This window comes from Anolis carolinensis, chromosome 6 (genome assembly GCF_035594765.1).
Source record: "Anolis carolinensis isolate JA03-04 chromosome 6, rAnoCar3.1.pri, whole genome shotgun sequence".
NCBI classification, from domain to species: Eukaryota; Metazoa; Chordata; class Lepidosauria; order Squamata; family Dactyloidae; genus Anolis; species Anolis carolinensis.
This window is the reverse complement of record NC_085846.1, coordinates 58,397,834-58,417,292: the sequence shown is the minus strand read 5'-3', so window position 1 is coordinate 58,417,292 and position 19,459 is coordinate 58,397,834. Positions and strand designations below refer to the sequence as shown.

Genomic DNA, 19,459 nt, shown 5'->3' with positions numbered 1-19,459 from the left:
ACTGGCAGAATGACAATTTGATTGATTGATTGATTGATAATTTATAACAATGGTTTCAGACCACAATATGCTTTGTATCCTTAGATGATTAATTGAAAGGATTATGAGCATAGGCCTGATTCAAGATGTTTAATTAGCACCTCTTGAGCCATGTTGGGAGAAAAATAGAAGAGCCCTTCTTTTTGGAAAGTTTGGTCCCTAAAAATCTTGTTACAGTATATGTGCAGTAAAGGTATTGCATTACTTTAATTTTTTGTTGCTGCCTGTAAAGTATGTTGGTCAGCTCCCTATACAACAAAGCTTTGTCCTATGTGCTCTGGAAAGGTTGGCTTAATGTTTCTTGTATCTCAAGAGAGTACAAAGAGGCATTCTGCCTATGTGTCATTGTGGACAACTCATAATTCTTTCCTTTATCAACAATCTAGTGTTGAGTTCTGCTACTTTGAATTATAGACTACACAGGAAGTTTCAATGAGATTATCTGGAACATTTTTTCTCTTTAAAACTATGAATTTATTTGAGTCCTTCGGATAGTCACAAAATAGTTTTGATAGAAATAGATACATCTCTCTGACCCATGCTAATTTATATTTAGGCTTGGACCCTTGGTTATCTTCATCATTTTTTAAAATAAAAAGGAGGAGGACCACAGTTCGCCACCCTAAAAGAAATTGTTTAGACTGATATTTCTGTGGGAGTAGAATCCTCTTTTTCTCTTTATGCACAATATTGCTTGCATTGTGTTAGTTCATGAAGGGTCCTCCTATTCTATGTGTATTTTGGGAGTTTTGGGAGAAATGGGTCATAGCTTGGTATATATAGAAGACTAACTGTCATTATATTGGTTGGTTTTAAATGGTAAGTCAGGTCTACTAGGATTTAGGCTATTGTGTGTTGTTCACATTAAAGTATGTAGATTCTACAGATACTGGTCATTTAAATATTAGGACGTTGGGCCTGCCACCCAACTCTACCATTTCCCTCTGTAGGATTATTTTGTACCTGGATCTATGAACAAATAGCACAACATTCATGTATAGCTACAGTTGGGGTAATTAAAAACATCTGAAATGTGGTTGACCTAAGCAGAGTTCAGATTGTGCCTAGGCAAATTAGTCTTAAACTGTCATTAAATATTATTTCAGCTTGCATATAGAAATCTTCCCTCCCCCCCCCTCTCTCTCTCCCCCTCTATCTCCATCTCCATCTCCATCTCTGTGTATGTACCATATGTGCCTATACCACAATTGTCCATAAATACAGAAAAGGATAATGGTTTAGGATGCAGTTTCTTTATAATTGTATCTTTCCAGATATGTTGTACTTTCAGAATACTTTGTTCTCTGATTGTGCTTTCTTCCAGGCCTAACACAAATTCCAATGGTTGGATGTGTGGGGTTCTTTTCTTTGTTTCTGCCACATGAGTAGCAAAACCAGAATAAATCATGTAAAATAGAAACTGTGGAATAAATTTTGTAAAATATAAGAAACAATGGATAATACATTTATAAGAGATAGAAAAATTAATATTTCTTTAGTGCTGGATATGATTTACCTAGGTGCGATTTACATATTGTCCTGGAGGTATCCGGAAGAATGTAGCATGGGTTGCCCAAACATTAAAGTTGGCATCTTTAAAAAAACATATTGTTTAGACTAGGTTGCATTTTATGTTGTCACAAGAACATGTCTGCATTTTCTAACTGCCTCATTTTCTTTTAGGGGGGCAGGACACAGTGCATACAAGAAGTATGTCCCGTTCTTTCATGTCCTCAGCATCTTAGTCACACTCCTTCTGGACAATGTTGTCCAAAATGTTTGGGTGAGTGATTGTTCTCACATATGTATTGCATGTGCAATGTGAATTTCTAAGTGTTACGTTGTTTAACAGAAGCTATAAACAGAAATATGAAAGTGAATCTTTTTTATGATATAGTATATAGTTATATGAACCTTGTTGCATCATCATAGTTATTCTTGTCACTGCTATTGTTGTTATTCTAATAATTTATTCTATTTTTATCAATAAGTCTGTTTTGGTCATTTATACTTGTTTTATTCAGCTGTGAGCTGTACAATAGATTTTTGTCAGGCCTCAAAGATCCATTCCTACTTAATGAGTAAGCTACTCAAATTTCTTTGCCAGGCCTAACTTGCAAGCATCCTACTTTGTGTGATGAATCCAAGTTGCACCATCAGAGAACAGACATGGTGTAGTGGTTTGAGTGTTGAGCTCCAAATGGAGACTAGGGTTCAAATTCCTATTTGGCCATATATACTAATTGGCTAATCTTAGACAAAACACATTCTCTCAGCCTCAGAGGGGGCAATGGCTAATCCCTCAAGAGAAAATGTCATGATAGGTTTGCTTTAGTGCCACCATAAACCAGAAATTACTTGAATGCACGCAACAGTGGGTAAAGAAGTGCAGCCAGATTAATTCTAAACATAGTCAAAGCTTTAAATCATTGGTTCTCAAACTATGCTCCATGGAGCCCTTAGAGCTTCATGAAGCACAGTCTGTGGCTCTGTGCTTCCCTCCCCCTCCAAGCAAATGGCAGTGGGGAAGGACGCCCAGTTGGCTGGTTGCTCACCCACTGTTGAAATGTCAGAAGCACCACTGCCAGAAGCGCCGTTGCCGCAAGTGGGGCAGTGAAGGAGGGCAGGGGCCCTGTTGGCGGTGGTGGTGGAAGGGGTTGTGGGGCAGACCCAGGAGGGCAGCGTCAGCAGTGTTACAAGGCTCTCCTTGAAGAACAGCTTGGTGGTGATGGCAGTGGGGGTCCCATAGAGTGTGGCCTAGGGGCGCGGAGGCACCACCAGTAGGCAGGGTGGCCTCCAGACCCCACAGAGAGTAGCTCAGGGCTCTTTCTGGAGAGAGTGGGCCCTTATCCACCAAGGACTCAATGGAGAATCAGTACTTGGACCCTGTTACCGCCACTGCCATCAAGGACTGGAACAAGGACTGGAGGGATAGTCAACACTCCAGAAGAAAGGAGCAGAATTCATAACGATCTTAACACACTAGAGAGATGGGCCGAAACTAACAAAATGAAGTTCAGCAGGGATAAATGCAGGATACTTCACTTCGGCAGAAAAAATGGAATGCAAAGATACAGAATGGGGGACGCCTGGCTAGACAGCAGTACATGTGAAAAAGATCTTGGAGTCCTTGTAGACAACAAGTTAAACATGAGCCAACAATGTGATGCGACTGCTAAGAAAGCCAACAGGATTTTGGCCTGCATCAATAGGGGTATAGCATCTAGATCCAGGGAAGACATGCTACCCCTCTATTCTGCCTTGGTCAGACCACACCTGGAATACCGTGTCCAATTCTGGGCACCGCAGTTGAAGGGAGATGTTGACAAACTGGAAAGCATCCAGAGGAGGGCAACTAAAATGATCAAGGGTATGGAGAACAAGCCCTCTGAGGAGCAGCTTAAAGAGCTGGGTATGTTTAGCTTGCAGAAGAGAAGGCTAAGAGGAGACATGATAGCCATGTACAAATATGTGAGGGGAAGTCATGGGGAGGAGGGAGCAAGCTTGTTTTCTGCTGCCCTGGAGACTAGGACGCAGGACAATGGCTTCAAACTACAGGAAAGGAGATTCCACCTGAACATCAGGAAGAACTTCCTCACTGTGAGAGCTGTTCGGCAGTGGAACTCTCTCCCGGACTGTGGTAGAGGCTCCTTCTTTGGAGGCTTTTAAACTGAGGCTGGATGGCCATCTGTCAGGGGTGCTTTGAATGCGATTTCCTGCTTCTTGGCAGGGGGTTGGACTGGATGGCCCATGAGGTCTCTTCCAACTCTACTATTCTATGATTCTATGATTCTATGATTCATGCTGAGGCTGGTGACTCTAGGCTTTCTTCCTTCCCCTCTCCTTCCATCCCATCCTTCCCTTTCCTGCCTCCCTTTCCTTCCCATTCTTGCCTCCCTTTCCTTCCCCTTTCTTCCTTCCTTTCCTTCTTTATCTTCCTCCTCTTTCCTTCCCTCCCTCCCTCCCTTCCCCTTGGCATTGGCTTTGGCATTGGCATTGGCATTGCCATTGGGTGGAAAGGAGTAATAGAGTTGGGTGTCATCAGAATAAATTTGACACCAAACTCCAAAACTCCGGATAATCTCTCCCAGCGGTTTCATGTAAATGTTGAACAGCATGGGGGGAATACTGAAATGGGAAATAAAATATGAAATTATAAGAATGAATTATAGCATATGTTTAATTTCTACTAATATCATTTGTGTGTAGGTGTTAATTTTAACTAGATTTGTTTATATTTAACAAAAGTTAAAGCAATTAGAATTGAGGTACATTATATCATTTTGATAGATAACCTGTCCTGAAAGGGGATAGGTTAAATGTGTCTTTTATGTAATTTTTATTTTTATTTGAATTCTTAAAGGACGGGGAAGGTTGTATGGAGGGGATCTTAAATGTTATAGCTTTTTGAAACCTCTAGAAAAGAGTGAGTCCAAGTTTTTGAAACCTCAAGAAAAAAGAGTGAGTCCAAGTTTTTGGGCTTGTGTAGATAATCTGTATATTATATCTTTATTGTTTTTTGTTATAAATTATTCTATAACCAATTAATTTAACCTTTGGAAAATAGCATAAGTTTGGTGTCATTTGGGTGGTTTAGACCAAGTTACACAGGCCACCTGAGAAATATGTCTGTGACTTAGAATTTAAGAGTTGTAGTAAAAATGTGTGTGCTATTTGTGTGTAATTAAAATGAATACCAGGATACTTGTTGGAGTTGCACAGTACAATAGCAATGCCCCAGCTTTTCTGACCAGAATGCAAGGTTGAATTCAGTAACACATCTGTTCGAGGGGTGGCAGAATGCTTTGCTTCTTTGTGTACCTGCAGTCTAGATGGGAGATTGTGGGATATAACTGCCTTTAGGGAGGTTGTGGTTGAGAAGGAGGCTTTGTTAGTGAACATACTAGATAACTCTAGTGGCTTTGCAGCACTGCCAGACCAATATAATGTGTCTTTATGCAATATACAGCAGTGCAAAGGATGTGTTGTCCCATATGGGAATTTTCAACATCTTGAACTGATTTACATAGGACTGTCTTAGCGTTGACTGGGGTTTTTCATATCCTGCAAGATTTGGCTGGCATGCCATAAAAGTTGTACTGAATTATCTTCTGGGCTGGTGCACATCATCACTTAGTGATTACTGCTTTCTAACTCAAAACATTACATCAGGCATATTGTTTTGCATGATATACTGTGCCATTTAAAAATCATGTGCCTTTTAAAAAACCAGGTATATCAGTGGAGCTGGGGATCATTTGACTGTCTGCTCAAAGCAGATAAAATGGGTTAAAGGTGCACAATGTCTGAACATAATGCTTCAATACATTATAACTATATAGTGATAGGGTATTATTATTATTTTCATCAGATGAACAAACACTCATTTGCTGCTCTACACTAGCATGTGTATTATGTGACAGAGAAAGTATTATTACTATGCAAGCATTGTTCAAATTGGCATAAAGGGATGGCTATGGCATGTAGGTGCATATTTGCTCATACATACTAGCAGTATCTTACATGTAATTGCTGTGGTGGACAAAAAGGACACCAGACAGGCAAAACGTCTCCCTGTTCTCTTCATTGCTGGGAAATATCCCGAATGAGCAAAGTGTTCCATGAGTATGAGAAATCCTTGAATGGCTTTATAGAGCTTCTTCACTTTAAAAGATGTCATCTAAAATAATTGATTCACTAGCTTTCAAGAACTTTTATGCATTTGTTCACATCTGATCTGAGCTCCTTGAGCTTTAATGATTAAACCTTTTTGCATGCTTACTAACTTCACAATAAATCTCCAGCATCACCTTTTTTCTAGTACTGCTACTTCTCCCCGTTTTCCACCTCTCCCTTTCTTCCCTTCTTTACCATGTGTAGCTGAGCAAAGACAAGTGCTAAAATAACTGCCTGAGTGCGATTTTATACAGACACTATAATACAGTTCAAAACTGGCTCAAGAACAGGATGGTTCCCCAAACACCTCCACCTCCAATGTACATCCAGCCAGAAACAGTACATTAAAAAAAAACTCACTAGAAAGTCCTGAACAAGCCAGATAATGTGCTGCAGCCAATCAGAATATATCCCATGTAGGTCTCAAAACCAGGACTGGAAAATGTGGTGTACTTGTCAGGACATGGCTAGAGTTGAAGTACTTTTAAAAACACCAAAACACAGCTGGCCGGAAGGTAAAGTTACTACCCAGGGGAGAAAAAACCACGTCATTCCCATTTCTTCCTATTTCATGTGCCCCACCACGGTCCTACACTCATCTCAAATGGACATGGATGTGTGCATCAGTGTATCTCAGAAAACAGATTAAGAAACATCCCCATCACACACATGTTTTGGTTCCGATCCGCAATCAACTGATATTGTGGCCTCCTTCCTAGCCTCAAACCGGCTCCTGAGGTGTTTGTGTAGATGCTGTGCAGTGAAACTTGTTCATTTTAATTCACTTCCAAAATGGATTAGAATGTCTGTGTATACCCAACAAGATTTGTAGAATCTGGCATTTATTAGAAAGTGGGCCTGCAATCAAGAAAAATCAAGTACTTTTTCATATAGCACAAAAATAGCTTATGGAATTCACTGCTTGAGATATGGTAGGAAAAAGCTTGCATTTTTTTTTAAAAGACAACTACAAGTAAGATAAGGATATCTATGATTACAAGTTATAATGGCATTTGGCAGCCCAGATTCAGTATACCTATGGTTCCCAGTTTCAGGAGTGCCACAACAGGAGAAGGAGACTGTCCTCATGACCTGCTTGTGTAGGATCAGTCAGAACAGTTTGAAAACTAGGATGTATCTCAATTCGGAATGTAGTGAAGCATATTAGTCATAGATGAAACAGTTTGTAGGAAAATAAAATAAAACATTAATCTTTATTAAGCTAAACAATCTAATATGACTATATTGCTGTGAGTCTTTCGGGCTGTATGGCCATGTTCCAGAAGCTTTCTCTCCTGGGGTTTCGCCCACTACATTTACATTGAAAGAGGGGTGCGTAACACATTTAATTTTAAATTAGTTTTTAATCATGTAACATTATTAAAAAACAGACCAAAGGGAAGGTGAAAAGTCTCATCTATAATTTAATTTCTTTCTGTGTATCTCTGGTTTGAGTTTTATAGAGAATTAAACACACACATTTTTGAAAACCTCTTTTCTCACCCAGCCCACTAAAAAGTATCTTATTTTGCTTTCTCATTTTCCCTCCTTTATAATCTCTTTATCTATGCCCTTCCTTTAGTTTGCTGACTTCTTCATAGGTTCCAACAAATTTACTAGAATTATGAGCTTCAGAACCCCATTTCCCTGGGGCAGATGAAGAAACTGTATGTGTTTCTAGTATAGAAAATAAAAGCCATCTGAAAACCAAGCATGTCACTTCCTCCTTTGATACTTGTGACCTAAATCTTGTGGTTTCTCAAACCTGAGGGAGTAAAAAAAAAGTGAGACACAGTATGTCAAGACTTTGAAAGAATTAGGTTTTGTTAACTGGGCCCTTTTCCTGGATTCTGCCATTAAAAAGGTATGTCAGTCTGGAGGATTGAGATCAAAAATCTTTGCTTTGGATTCTAGATGACTGCTGCTTGTACGCAATAAGCATATCTTTCACTTCACTGTTTGGTGATCATACATCCATAAATTGCTTTAGAATTCCTTTACTTCCTAACGTGTGCCACAGACACTTCAAAGTAATTTATAGATCCCCAGGGCCAGTCCTAGGTAATTTTCATGTGTAGGCGAACAGAATTTTGGCACCCCCCCCCCACCAACCGGCACGCCTTCTCCTCCTTGCGCTGCAGCATCCCTACCTTGCCATTGTCCACACCGGGCTCCATAGGAGGAGGAGGAGGGGCTGGGTGGGAGTGGGCAGCTCCAGGCCCCTAGGCCCCTGCTGGGCCACCGTAGGGCCTAGGGGCCTGGCGCTGCCCACTCCCAGCCAGCCCCCTCCTCCTCCTCCTCCTCGCACCGGCGGCATTCCTACCTTGCCATTGTCCATGCCAGTGAAGGTCTCTCTTGTTGTTCCTCAGGGCGCGCCTCCCTTTTCGCCTGCCTGCCTCTGGCAGCGAGTCTGGGAGGAGGAGGCGGGGATGCGCACTCATGCATGCACACATGCGCGCACGCAGGAAGGCATTCCCCCTCCCAGTGGGGAGGGGAAAAAAAGACAAGAAGCTGTTCAACTTGGAGGCGCCTCAAGAGGCGCCTCAACTGCGCCCCCCAGAGCATGGTGCCTTCGGCAACCACTTAGTTGGCCTAATGGGTGAACTGCCTTTGTAGATCCCTATTTTTGCCTCAGATCATTGTTGTCTACCATAGAGAAAATAACAGTCTGTTAAAAAGAAATTTAAATAGAACAATGCACCCAACAATCAGTGGCTGATGAGCCCTTTGTGACAGTAATCACAACTATCCTGTCAATGTAAGATTTGTGTAAGGTGAATGTTTAAATGTAATTTGTGCTATGCCTGGAATTGCAACCTGATTGCATCATCTGAAGTGTATGGACATTGAAAGAGTTAATCAGTGATGAACTGTGATGACCCTGAGTGTGTCTGGAAAGAAGGGAGGATCCAGATATAAGAGTGAGTTCCTTTCTCTTGCATCATGTTCGGATCAGATCAGTTCAGTTCGGTTTGTGGTGGTGTTGTTGTCAGTTGTCATCGTCTGCCTAGTCTGTTTGTGTTGTATTTACTGCTCTACTCAGTAAAGCTGTGTGTCTTGCTTTTAGTGATGTCTCCCTGTGTCAGTTCTTCTGCGCTCCAGAGCTTCCATGCTCCAAAAGCTTCGTCACAACGCTGACATATCGTTTTGGCAATGTCACTCCCCTTCAACCACATTCTGTTTCTTTTCCTGTTCTTTATATCCAGGACAGAGGAAAGTGTTTGATCTCCCATTTGGAAGCTGTCTCTTTCACAGTGATGTTTATGACAATGGAGCCTCCTTTGCATATGACAATTGTACAAAATGTACATGCAGGGTGAGTCAGTAATAACCCATCTCTTAATTAAGTTATTTTTAGTGTGCAGCACTGACATTTTTATAGTTTAGAGGATACGATGTTTTTCCCCACTGATTTGCAGTTATACATCTAAGAGTAAGAAACAAAGCTTTATAGAGATGGGAAGATTCTGGGCTTTTTTCCTGGACCCCATGGATACTAAATTTATGTGAATCTCATGATTTATTTCCTGCTTTGCTACTGTTTCAGTACCATCCCCACTAAAGAGAAAATGTGTATCATAACACCACTGTTTTTTAAACATACTGAAAAAAATTACTTTCATAAGAGTCTGTATGTGTCCATGGGCAACAGGTTAGAGACAGAGGTAGTTAAGAGTTCCTTTTTCTTTTCTTCCTTATTGGAATACACTTCCAGGTTTAGATTCACCTCTCTATCTTAATTATGCATCCAGTGGAAGCAGACTTATTTACTTACATATTTTCTTTTCTACCCTGCGCCTACACAAGCCAGATAAAATGTTCTCACTTTGAAACCACTTCAAACAATCCAGATGATGTACAGTGAATTCTGCTTTAGAAGTGCTTCTTCCATCCTTTAATCCAGAGTTTCTCAAACTATGCTCCCCCAGATGTTTTGGACTTCAGCTCCCACAATTCATAACAGCAGGTAAGCTGGCTGGGATTTCTGGGAGCTGAAGTCCAAAGCACCTGGAGGAGCAGAGTTTGAGAAAGGCTGTTTTAATCCATCACAAGAAGAATTGCAAGTTACTCTGGAGCTTCCAATAAACTCTGGAGCGACATACGATGTTTTTGATGGGTGGACAGCTGGAATCCATATGTCAAAAAAATCCACTGTTGTTTCACCATCCAGAAGCAACTCATCTTGCTAATGATGTTGCTGCTGGTTATCACAAGGAGTGATGTTGCCAGCAAGATTCTGCCAGGGAACCATTCCTGGCTGGCAAAATAGCGGTAGTGGTGGTGGCCCCCGGGAGGACAGGACACCAGCTGGCCGTGTGGATTGTAAAACAGTTGTTTAGGTGCTTCCACACTGGTAAATGTGGACTCCCTGTGGTGTACGTACTGCAGCTCTGGAGCAGACTAGGTGTAAAAACAGTTCTAGCATACTTTTTCTACCCATTAGTCTTTGGTTGATTATTTCCAAATAGCACCTTTCATACTGGCTAAAAAGTGCTGTTAGAGAAACTGAGAAAGGCTATTTGCATGAATGAAGAAGTTTGCTCTTTTTCCAGTGGAAGACATTGACAGTACAGCTCACCCTAAATATCTGTCTACCGGAACCTGCTTGCACTCATTTGTACTTCCAAAAGATGCAAGCTGATTCTATGAAAAATATCTTTAAGACATCCTGGCTCCCTAATCTTTAACTAGCATCTGCCTCATTTCTGTGCCAGGCCCAGAGGAGAAATTGTAGTAATCATAGAAATAAACTACAGTAGTAGGGGAGGACAGAGTGCTACATTCCCATTCTCCCCTGCACCTTAATTCAGTCGGTCCCCTCACTATGTACAGCATGAAATCCTGACGTTGGAGGTCTTAAAATCACCAAGACAGAATCCATCAACCAAGCATTAGATTGCCAGATTATTGAAGGCAACCTTGTGTTTTTACTTCAATAGGTAGTCAGCAAAATTAAGAATATTATGAAGTCCTTAGTGGCCAACAATATGTCTGGTGCATGATTTCAGTTTGATTTGACACAGACTGTGAATGCTAAGTTATGGGTACAGTGCACTAAAACTTGTAGGACATATTTTGTGCTTCTTTAGGGTTGCATAGAAAGCTACTGAAAGGAGAAACCCTTTTAAATATAGTTGAGTAATATTTTTGTACTTATGCTATCTTGGAACTATGATGTGGAAGTGGCTAATATTTGCACTAGGTCTGAGGTTTACCTGGAGAATTCACATATTCTTATGGGGTAACATGATATGGATATGTTTAAGAGTCAAATTACATCAATTAGTTTTCATAAGAATCCTCCTACACTTTTTCAAATACATTGCAAGAAGCATAATATGGTCACCTGCACATTTGCATCAGATTTGAAACAAGATATATCTGTGCTTCCTACTTCAAAGGGAAACACCAGGATCAATTCCAAAAGGTGTCAGACAGGTGGTTACTGGGCTCTGTGAGCAGCAGATGACCTGTTACCCAATAGTGCTGCTTTACTCATTTTGTAAGGAGCACTCACCAAAACCGGAAGCATTCTCTTGTATGCTTCCTCAACTTACAGTGTCTTACCCCAAAACCTCGAAAATCCTTCAGCCAGTATCAAAAAGCAATGAAACAGTTGACGGGCCCCAAGCAACCCCAAAGATGAGACTAAAAGATGTGACTTGGTCTCTTTGGTCATCAAAATGTCACTTCAGCAACAGCAGTTCCATATGTTAAAGGTACATATGCTATGTGGAACATAAAAGGAAAACACTCTCCATGCTAACATGTATTTTTAGCCTCTAAATACCGAATATATACAGACTAAATCAAGTAGTTGTGACACGAATTGGCTACCACTGGGTGTATCTGATAGTCATTAATTGAAGAGGGAATATCATCCATCTGCAGTCTCTTTTTCCTCCCTTCCTTGTAGGATTCTACTGTGGTGTGTAAGAAGAAATGCTTACCACCTGGAGATTGCATCAGAACCAAAGAACAATGCTGCAAGGAATGCATCTCTTACGTGTCTCCTGAAGAAACAAAAGTGTGCAAATTTGGCAACAAGATCTTCCGGGTAAATGGGCATGCAAAGTTCCATTGAGACTAGAATTACTAGGATGTGACACGTTCTAAGCTGTGTTTGTAATTTTAGAGTAATCTATGTCATACAAAGTGGCCCTTACAATAAGGCAGAGGCATTCAACATGGTTTACTTTAGTCAGTCCTACAGCACTGTATACTGGCTCCCTTTTTCCTAAGCAGAGAACGAAGTTGCTGCCTCTTGTCATAAAATGTACAGGATGATATGATTCATTTTCTCCAGCAGCTTCCTGATAGCCATCGAAAAGGTATTTCTCTGTGGGCTGCAAGAAACAGTCCAGCCAAAAGGGAACCCCTCCTCCCACTCCCTCCCCTAAGTGAGCCAATCGGAGTTTAATTTGCTTTTCTGGTTACAATTCAGTACACAGCTATAAGTACAGACAGTGCTTCATGAATTGGGAAGCTGTGCGGTCATAATCCCCTCCTGTCCTCCTCCCACACAAGGTCATTGGGGATTCCCTCAAAACACTTCCTATATTACTGTGGGCCTGTTTGTTTTTTCAAGTGGTGCAGGGTTTCTCTCCCTCCTACATCTCTGTTGGAAGTGATTTCTGTCACTGCATGCACCATCTGTGTGTTGAGAGATCCTGGGATTACATGAAAAGTTAAATCCCTTATGTGCACAATATTTATCCAGCCAATGCTGCTTTTCATTAATTTGCATTTTCCCCTTTGCACAAAACTGCAATGTACTGTATGTCATGAAAATGTTGTTTACTGTGTAGTGAAAGGAGCTACTCTTCATTCACTTAACGCTCATGTAAAGATGAGAAATTATACATTCAACCAGTTCCTTCTTCCTTAACTTAACATTCTCTTTCCATACACTCTCAGAAAGAGAAAGAAGAAAATTGCCTTGTTATTATCATGAGGACAGGATCTTGACTTTCCCTCCTCCATAGACCCATATAATGTTTCTGAAACACTCCTCTTTTTCAAATCGGGGAACTGGGTTGGGAAGACTGGAACTCCTGCTAAAGAAAGTCTGAAGCTCCCCCATCCACCTGTTGACAGAACAGGTCACACAGACTTTTGGACTCCAAGATATTATTTCACTTAGAACAACAATATATATATATATTTAAAAAAGTTGTGTAATATGACTCTCAATTTTGCCTAGTTTATTGCAGTGTCTGATATTAGGTAACTGTTATTTGCTGCTTACAGAGAGGATGCCCCTTTGTTGTGTGCCCACAAGTCATACCTGAATTATGGAGACCCTAAGGCAAACTTACCATGGCACTTTCTTGGCAAGATTTGTGCAGAGTGGGTTTGACTTTGTCTTCCTCCGAGTCTGGGAAAATGAGAAAATGTGACTTGTCCAAAGTTCCCCAAGTGATTACCATGGTTGAGGAGGATTACTTCTCAATACATAATTAGTTACAGTCCCCACCTCTGATAGATCACTAAACATCATTCATATTTTATATAAATATAAGGGGGGGGGAAGGGGGGGGGATTTGTCAGATGATTAAAAAAGCTCATTTTTGTCTGTTCAAATCTGCCATTAATACATTTTACTGGTAGCCGAGTCGGACCCTGTAGTTCCAAAAGGGCAGATGCACCCTTCATTCACTCACCCAGACAAATGAACTAGGGGTGTGAGTATTATGTAGGGAATGGTAAAAGTCCAATTTTCCCACCCCAGAAATGGGGTGTGTGACTATTATACGATGAAATGCGGTATAATTTTCTTTTTTGAAAATTTATCTTCCTTTTGTACTTTGGAACATGAAGATCTATACACACTCCCTTTTAAATCTCTGTTCTGATACTATTTGCCTCATCTTTATTTCATTCCAATAAATCAAGAGCTTCCACATGCTGGCTATGAAAGGACTTGTGTAAGGGCATTGGTCAATAGCTTGGGAATGCTAGTTGTAACATGTGGTCCCCAAAGATGTTTGCCATGGTATTATTGAAGTAACACTTGGGGTCAGAGAGCCTTGTGAGGGAAGAGAATGTGTGGATCTTGTTCCATATAACTGTACCTACAAGAATTTAGGATTTGTGTGTGCTTGTGCTCTTTGTCTGTTCTAAACATTTTCAGATGTCTGCCTTAGCATTGTTAGTCTGAATTCAGCATTAAGTATATTTCTGGATTAAACCAAAGTGATGCCACATCTGGGAATAAATTTGCTGTGTCCTGACATTTTAATCAAACATTTTCATGTGCAGTAATTTAAACATGCCAACCACAGTGGCCATATTGAGACAGATTTTTCTAATTATGTCATTCCAAATGAAAAAAAATTGTGATGTTGGATAACTGCAGAATGAATGTTTTTCAGGACAAAATACAACCAATTAGACTGTCATTTAAAAAAAGATTTTATGTGTGTTCATTATGTGTGGAATAGTACTTCCCCCATCTTGAAGGACCAGGAAGGAAACTATCCCTGATGAGTTTTCATTCTTAATCCAGCTGAGTGGAGATGGACACTTCATAATTAATCTAGACTAAACAATGACATAACTCCAGCAGGGACAGTGTTTCTTTTTCCTTGTATAAGATGATGATGCATTACTGGAATAGCTTCCCTCTGCTGCCCCAGCTGATGGCTGTATCATGTTCTCTCTTTCGCAGGATGGAGAGATGTGGTCCTCCATTAACTGCACCATCTGTGCTTGTGTGAAAGGCAAGACTGAATGTCGCAAGAAGCACTGCATTCCAGTCAACAGCTGCCCTCATGTGAGTGTAACAGCAACTGCCCCCCCCCCCTCAATTTTTTCCAGAAGCCTTAGCAGGTTTGATGCATGAATATTTTGGGAAAAGAAGAACAATAAGGGGATTTCAGGTTTTTTGACTGACTAGAATAAACAGCAATTTAACCCATCTCTACTTCTTGTTGTTTTACTTTCCTCTAACCATTCTCTTCAGTCTGTAGTCTTTTTCCTTCCTATTATTGTATCGGTCATTCTTTCTACTATGGCTTATTCCTTTTGTGTTTGGTCTCTCTCTGTCTCTCTCATATGCCTTAGGCAGAAGATTCTGAGTATCCTTAAAGAGCGGGAAATTGTTGGTGATTCCATTTGATATTATTTACATTTTAAAGTAAGGGATGAGAGATATGTACTTGTGAGATTCTCTGCTTCATGTGGTAAAATATCTTGGCTGTATCTAGCAACTATAGATACCTTTGTTCTTCTGTCTTATACCTGACCTAATACACTTGGCCTTATTTCATTCATCAAATTTTATGGTGGTCTTCAGATGTCATCTTCCATTTTGCAAACATCTACCCACCACTTTTTCCTTCTTTTTAATAATTAAAAGTGCTAAGTGAAAAGAGATGGAATATGTGTAAACTTTTTGTTTTGTTAATTTTTCTTTTTTATAAACTATTTTAAAATTTAAAATTCTGAAACATTTGAAACATAATACAATTTTCTTATCACATCTATTTCCAGGTCTATATGCCCCAACTCTCCCATCACCCACATAGCATTATAAAAATACAGTGCTGTCAATTCTATTACTTCTTCTTACCCTAATTTTATCCATTACATAATTATTGCAATATGTTTACTAATTATTCAGCTATAATCTTTCTTGGATGTTTGGTGGTTTAAATTTACCATTGCTTTTGCAAATGAAGGAAATACATAGTTTTCAAGTGCTATCACACAGATCTTCTTTCAATTCTCCTTTTCTATTAAAAGCTGTCCAAGCAGCCTTGTGCATGTTTTCCCATATGCCAATGCAAGTTTAAAATAAAATGTAAGTTTTAAATTTATCATTAAAACTGCTGGAAGAGATAGGTCTTCACTTGTATCTTAAATTTTGACAGCTGATCTAGCTGTCAGAGCACTATCGGGAGGTCATTCCACAGTCTTGGAGTGGCCAATGAAAAGATCCTCTGGGTGGTTGCCAGTTGGGTTCTGGCAGGCTGGAGCAGGCTGGACTTCAGTGTTTGGGGTGGATTGTATGGAAGAAGGCGATCCTGTAGGTAACCTGGACTCAAACCATACCTGGCCTGACATTTGGAGGGACGGATCCAGGAGCACTCCTAAACTGTCTTTCAGGGAGAGTGTAACCCCATCCAGTACTGGTTGACACACTGGCATCCCTAGATTAGGGCCCTTGATGGAAAGCACCTCTGTTTTGTCTGATTCAGTTTTAATTTGTTTTTGTTCATCCAGCCCATTACTTCCTCTAGGCATTCATCCAGAGGAGGCACACTATCCTTAGCTGAAGCTGTTTTTTGATGGAGAAATATATTTGGGTGTCATCAGCATGCTGAAAACATCCTGCCTCATGTTTTTAATTGAAAGTATGTCTAATTAATTTTAGAATTTACTTGTATCCAAACATACTAATGACAAGTTATCAATCTGCTGCTTCTGGTAACATATTATATTATATTTCTGTGCATATAGTTATCAGCTTGTATTTCATATATCTTATTTTGTGTTTAAGAAAGAAGAGTGTGGTCTCATAAAAATAATCACACAATCTCTGCTTCATAGTATTTTCAGTGCATATTCTGTAGAGCCATGTATGGCTCTACAGAATATTGTCATAATTGATTCATCTGAGATGTCTATATAGATTAGATAGATATAGGTTAGATAGATATAGCAAATTACCTTATAATAATATTGCTATACTAATACTATACTGTCTAATGGGAATGTACAAGGTGGGTGGAGAACAGCTCAGCAACAATTGAGTCAGTTCACTAAGAAGGAATGCTAGTTCTCTCAACAAGCTTGGGAGGAGAACTAAAAACTAGAAGGGAAGGAATTGGAATGGAATGGCTGTAAAAACTGTCAAGGAGTGTCGTATAAGTATCTTTAATAAAACATTGTGGTACACAGTACTTTGAATCTTCGCCTGAGCCTATGTTTTGTATCCCTATTTTACCAAATGTTTAATACAGACATGGACATAGAAAACTGAAATCTAATAATAATTATATTTGTGGATCTCATTAGGAATGTTAGATTTAGAGTCTTTGATATCATAACTTTTTGAAAGATGTCTTGTGTGAATACATTTTGAACCTATGAATTTGCTGTGAGTTTTATATTTATTCAGAAAATGCTATCCCGTGCTTGACACAGACAGAATTACATTTTATACACATCTGTTATTCTTAAAAGGAAAAAAGAAATAAAAATATCTGGTCCTATTCCAGTGCCAGATGAACCCCAAAACAACTGCAGCAGCTGCTGCTATTGCACAATGGATCACAACAACAACAAGCCTAATTAGCTTTGTCTTTAAAAAGTAGAAGAGAAAAAAAGACAGAAAAATATGACCTTTGGATATAAAGCTGAAACTCTCATTAAAAATAAGAAGGGAAGGAAAAGATTCTGCAGGATTAATAAATTCTCAAAGGTATTTGGCTTATAAATATTCATAGGCAAAAATGGAAATGCATCTTGTAGTCCACTCCTAAGGGAGACTTCAGTGCTAACAAATGCTAGTACCACATGGTAGTAATAATGGACTTCCTTATTCTACAAGACAAAAACAGAAACGCATGCCAGCATGATGGCTCAAGTAACCAGCCTTAGCAGGTTGGTTTGGAGACTCTAATTTTGCTTGAATTCCTGCCACTTCCAGCTTAAATGATGGCTGAAACCCTTTTAAGCAAACATAGAGGTAAGACTATCCAGTGCAATTAAGCAGCATTCAGCTGTAGCCTTTCCATTCGTGCCAGTATCGTTTTCCTAATTAAGACCTTTTCCTTTTGGGGGCAAGGGAGTTGTGGGAGGGGATGACTTGTAGGTTTCCCATTTAAAAGATATGAAAATAACTTGTTATAACAGGTGATTATACTGAAGGGAACATATTTGACATACCAAAAACTCAGAGCAAAATCCAAGTACATAGGCTTAGACATCTAATGTCCACCAAAATTACAGACTTCCTGCTTGCTAGATATTCACTTTCTCTCGCACATATATATGACATTACACTGTGGGGACAGCATAAGGCCCATGATGAATCTCACTCCACCTCTTTATTTTTAGAACATTCTTTTGAGGTAGACCTGGCTGAAGAAATGGTCTAAGGTCACTTAGATAAAGCAAAGTAATCCATGCTTTGTGGTTGCATGGAAATTTGAACGTATGCCTCTCCAGCCTGTGTTATCACTGTATATTTACACCACTGTGATACAACTTCAACTGTCTTGTTCCCATGCGACAGAATCCTAGAGTTGTAGTTTAGTGAAATATATGCCAAACTACAAATCTAAGGGTTCTCCAAAGTGGAGCCAAGGCAGTTAAAGTGGTATCAAACTGTTAAGATTGTGCAGTATGGATATACATGCTATGCTAACTGTGAAGCCAGGGCTCAATCTAATGAAACAGATGTTGGCAAAACTGAATCCGAAGCCGGAACTACAATCACCCAATAAACTGGGGCTTATCTGACATGCCGTACACCTGATTGACCCTGGGATGGGTGAGACAGGAACATTCCCTGCCACTGCAGAGGCAGCAAGAAGTCCTGGCTACCCAGCAGTGCTTAACAGAGCAGTGTGAAACACAGTTCGGCGCTACTGGATGACTACCCTTGTTCACTCCTGTCTGCCGTGTTGAAGCTGTCTCTGGCAATGATATGGGTCCTATCTGTTGGCCATCACTTGCATTGACAGTGGAGGGGGGAGGGAGAGAGAAGGAATTGTCTCTCCCCCCCCCCCCCCACTTCCCTTTCTCAATCACCTGTCACTTTGGCTGACATTACTGGAAGCAACAGTCAGCAGGTAGAACCTGTATCACAACTGAAGACCAGCAAAACAGGGAGATTTGGAGAGGACAATAATTATCATTCTGTGTCCCTCAGCCACTCAACCCCAAGAAACACGGGATGGCAGTGAGAACAGTTACGGCTAGTTTACAAGCATGTGTAGAAGCTATTTTGAACTGGGAAATCACAACTAAGCAAACTACAGATGGTGTGTTATGTTCTAACTTGGGTGTCTTTCAAGAAATAAGGATGTTATCATTTTCTTGTATCTGACTGGAAAACAATGAGATCAGTTTGATGATAAAATATTCCACACCATTCGCTTAGAAAGGCACTATAGATGACCAAATTACCATGCATTTTATGGATGAGACTTTAGTGACATGGAAACTCACTACCTACAGGGTCACATCTTTCCTACTTATATTTTACAGTCATCTTTCCTGACCAAATGAGGTATAGGGGATGGCCACATGTGAAAGGGTCTTTCCTGCAATGGCCCCCAGTGTATTAAATAATTATCTCCCTAGATAGGTTCTCCTGGTATCTAACTGTATGTATCTTCAGCCGCATTCAAAGACATTGTATTTATCCATGATGCTGAACAAAGCAAGATTGATAGACTGTTGTATATTTTTCTAACATTCTATCGTAGACAGCAAAATGTCTTGAGCCAACCTCCATTTGAATGGGAGTCCTGACTTTTAAGGTGGGATCCAAAGGCGGCATATAACACATAAGACATTTGATGGGAATGCTGGCCTTTTGCTTCTTAGGCTACATGGCAAGTCACACATGAAACTAGAGAATTATCAAAACTACTTTATGGCTGTAGCCAAGATGAAAGTCCCACTGGATATGTCCAGGCTCTTGGGCACGCTTAAAGTATTTTTTTCAATCTCAGAATAGCTAAATCCAAATAAAACCAATTAAGTTATTTTTAAAGGAGTTAGGAGA

At 40.0% G+C, this 19,459-nt stretch overlaps 1 protein-coding gene across 1 annotated transcript in view; it reads left to right on the top strand.

The window, feature by feature from the left end:
* The window catches only part of bmper (BMP binding endothelial regulator), a 208,335-nt gene that overhangs the window by 88,583 nt on the left and 100,293 nt on the right, over nucleotides 1-19,459 (top strand). Inside the window, exons 7-10 of the mRNA XM_003222264.4 lie at nucleotides 1,723-1,822; nucleotides 8,922-9,031; nucleotides 11,633-11,773; nucleotides 14,387-14,491. Coding sequence (XP_003222312.2) covers nucleotides 1,723-1,822; nucleotides 8,922-9,031; nucleotides 11,633-11,773; nucleotides 14,387-14,491 — 456 coding nt within the window. The remainder of the gene's footprint in view (nucleotides 1-1,722; nucleotides 1,823-8,921; nucleotides 9,032-11,632; nucleotides 11,774-14,386; nucleotides 14,492-19,459) is intronic.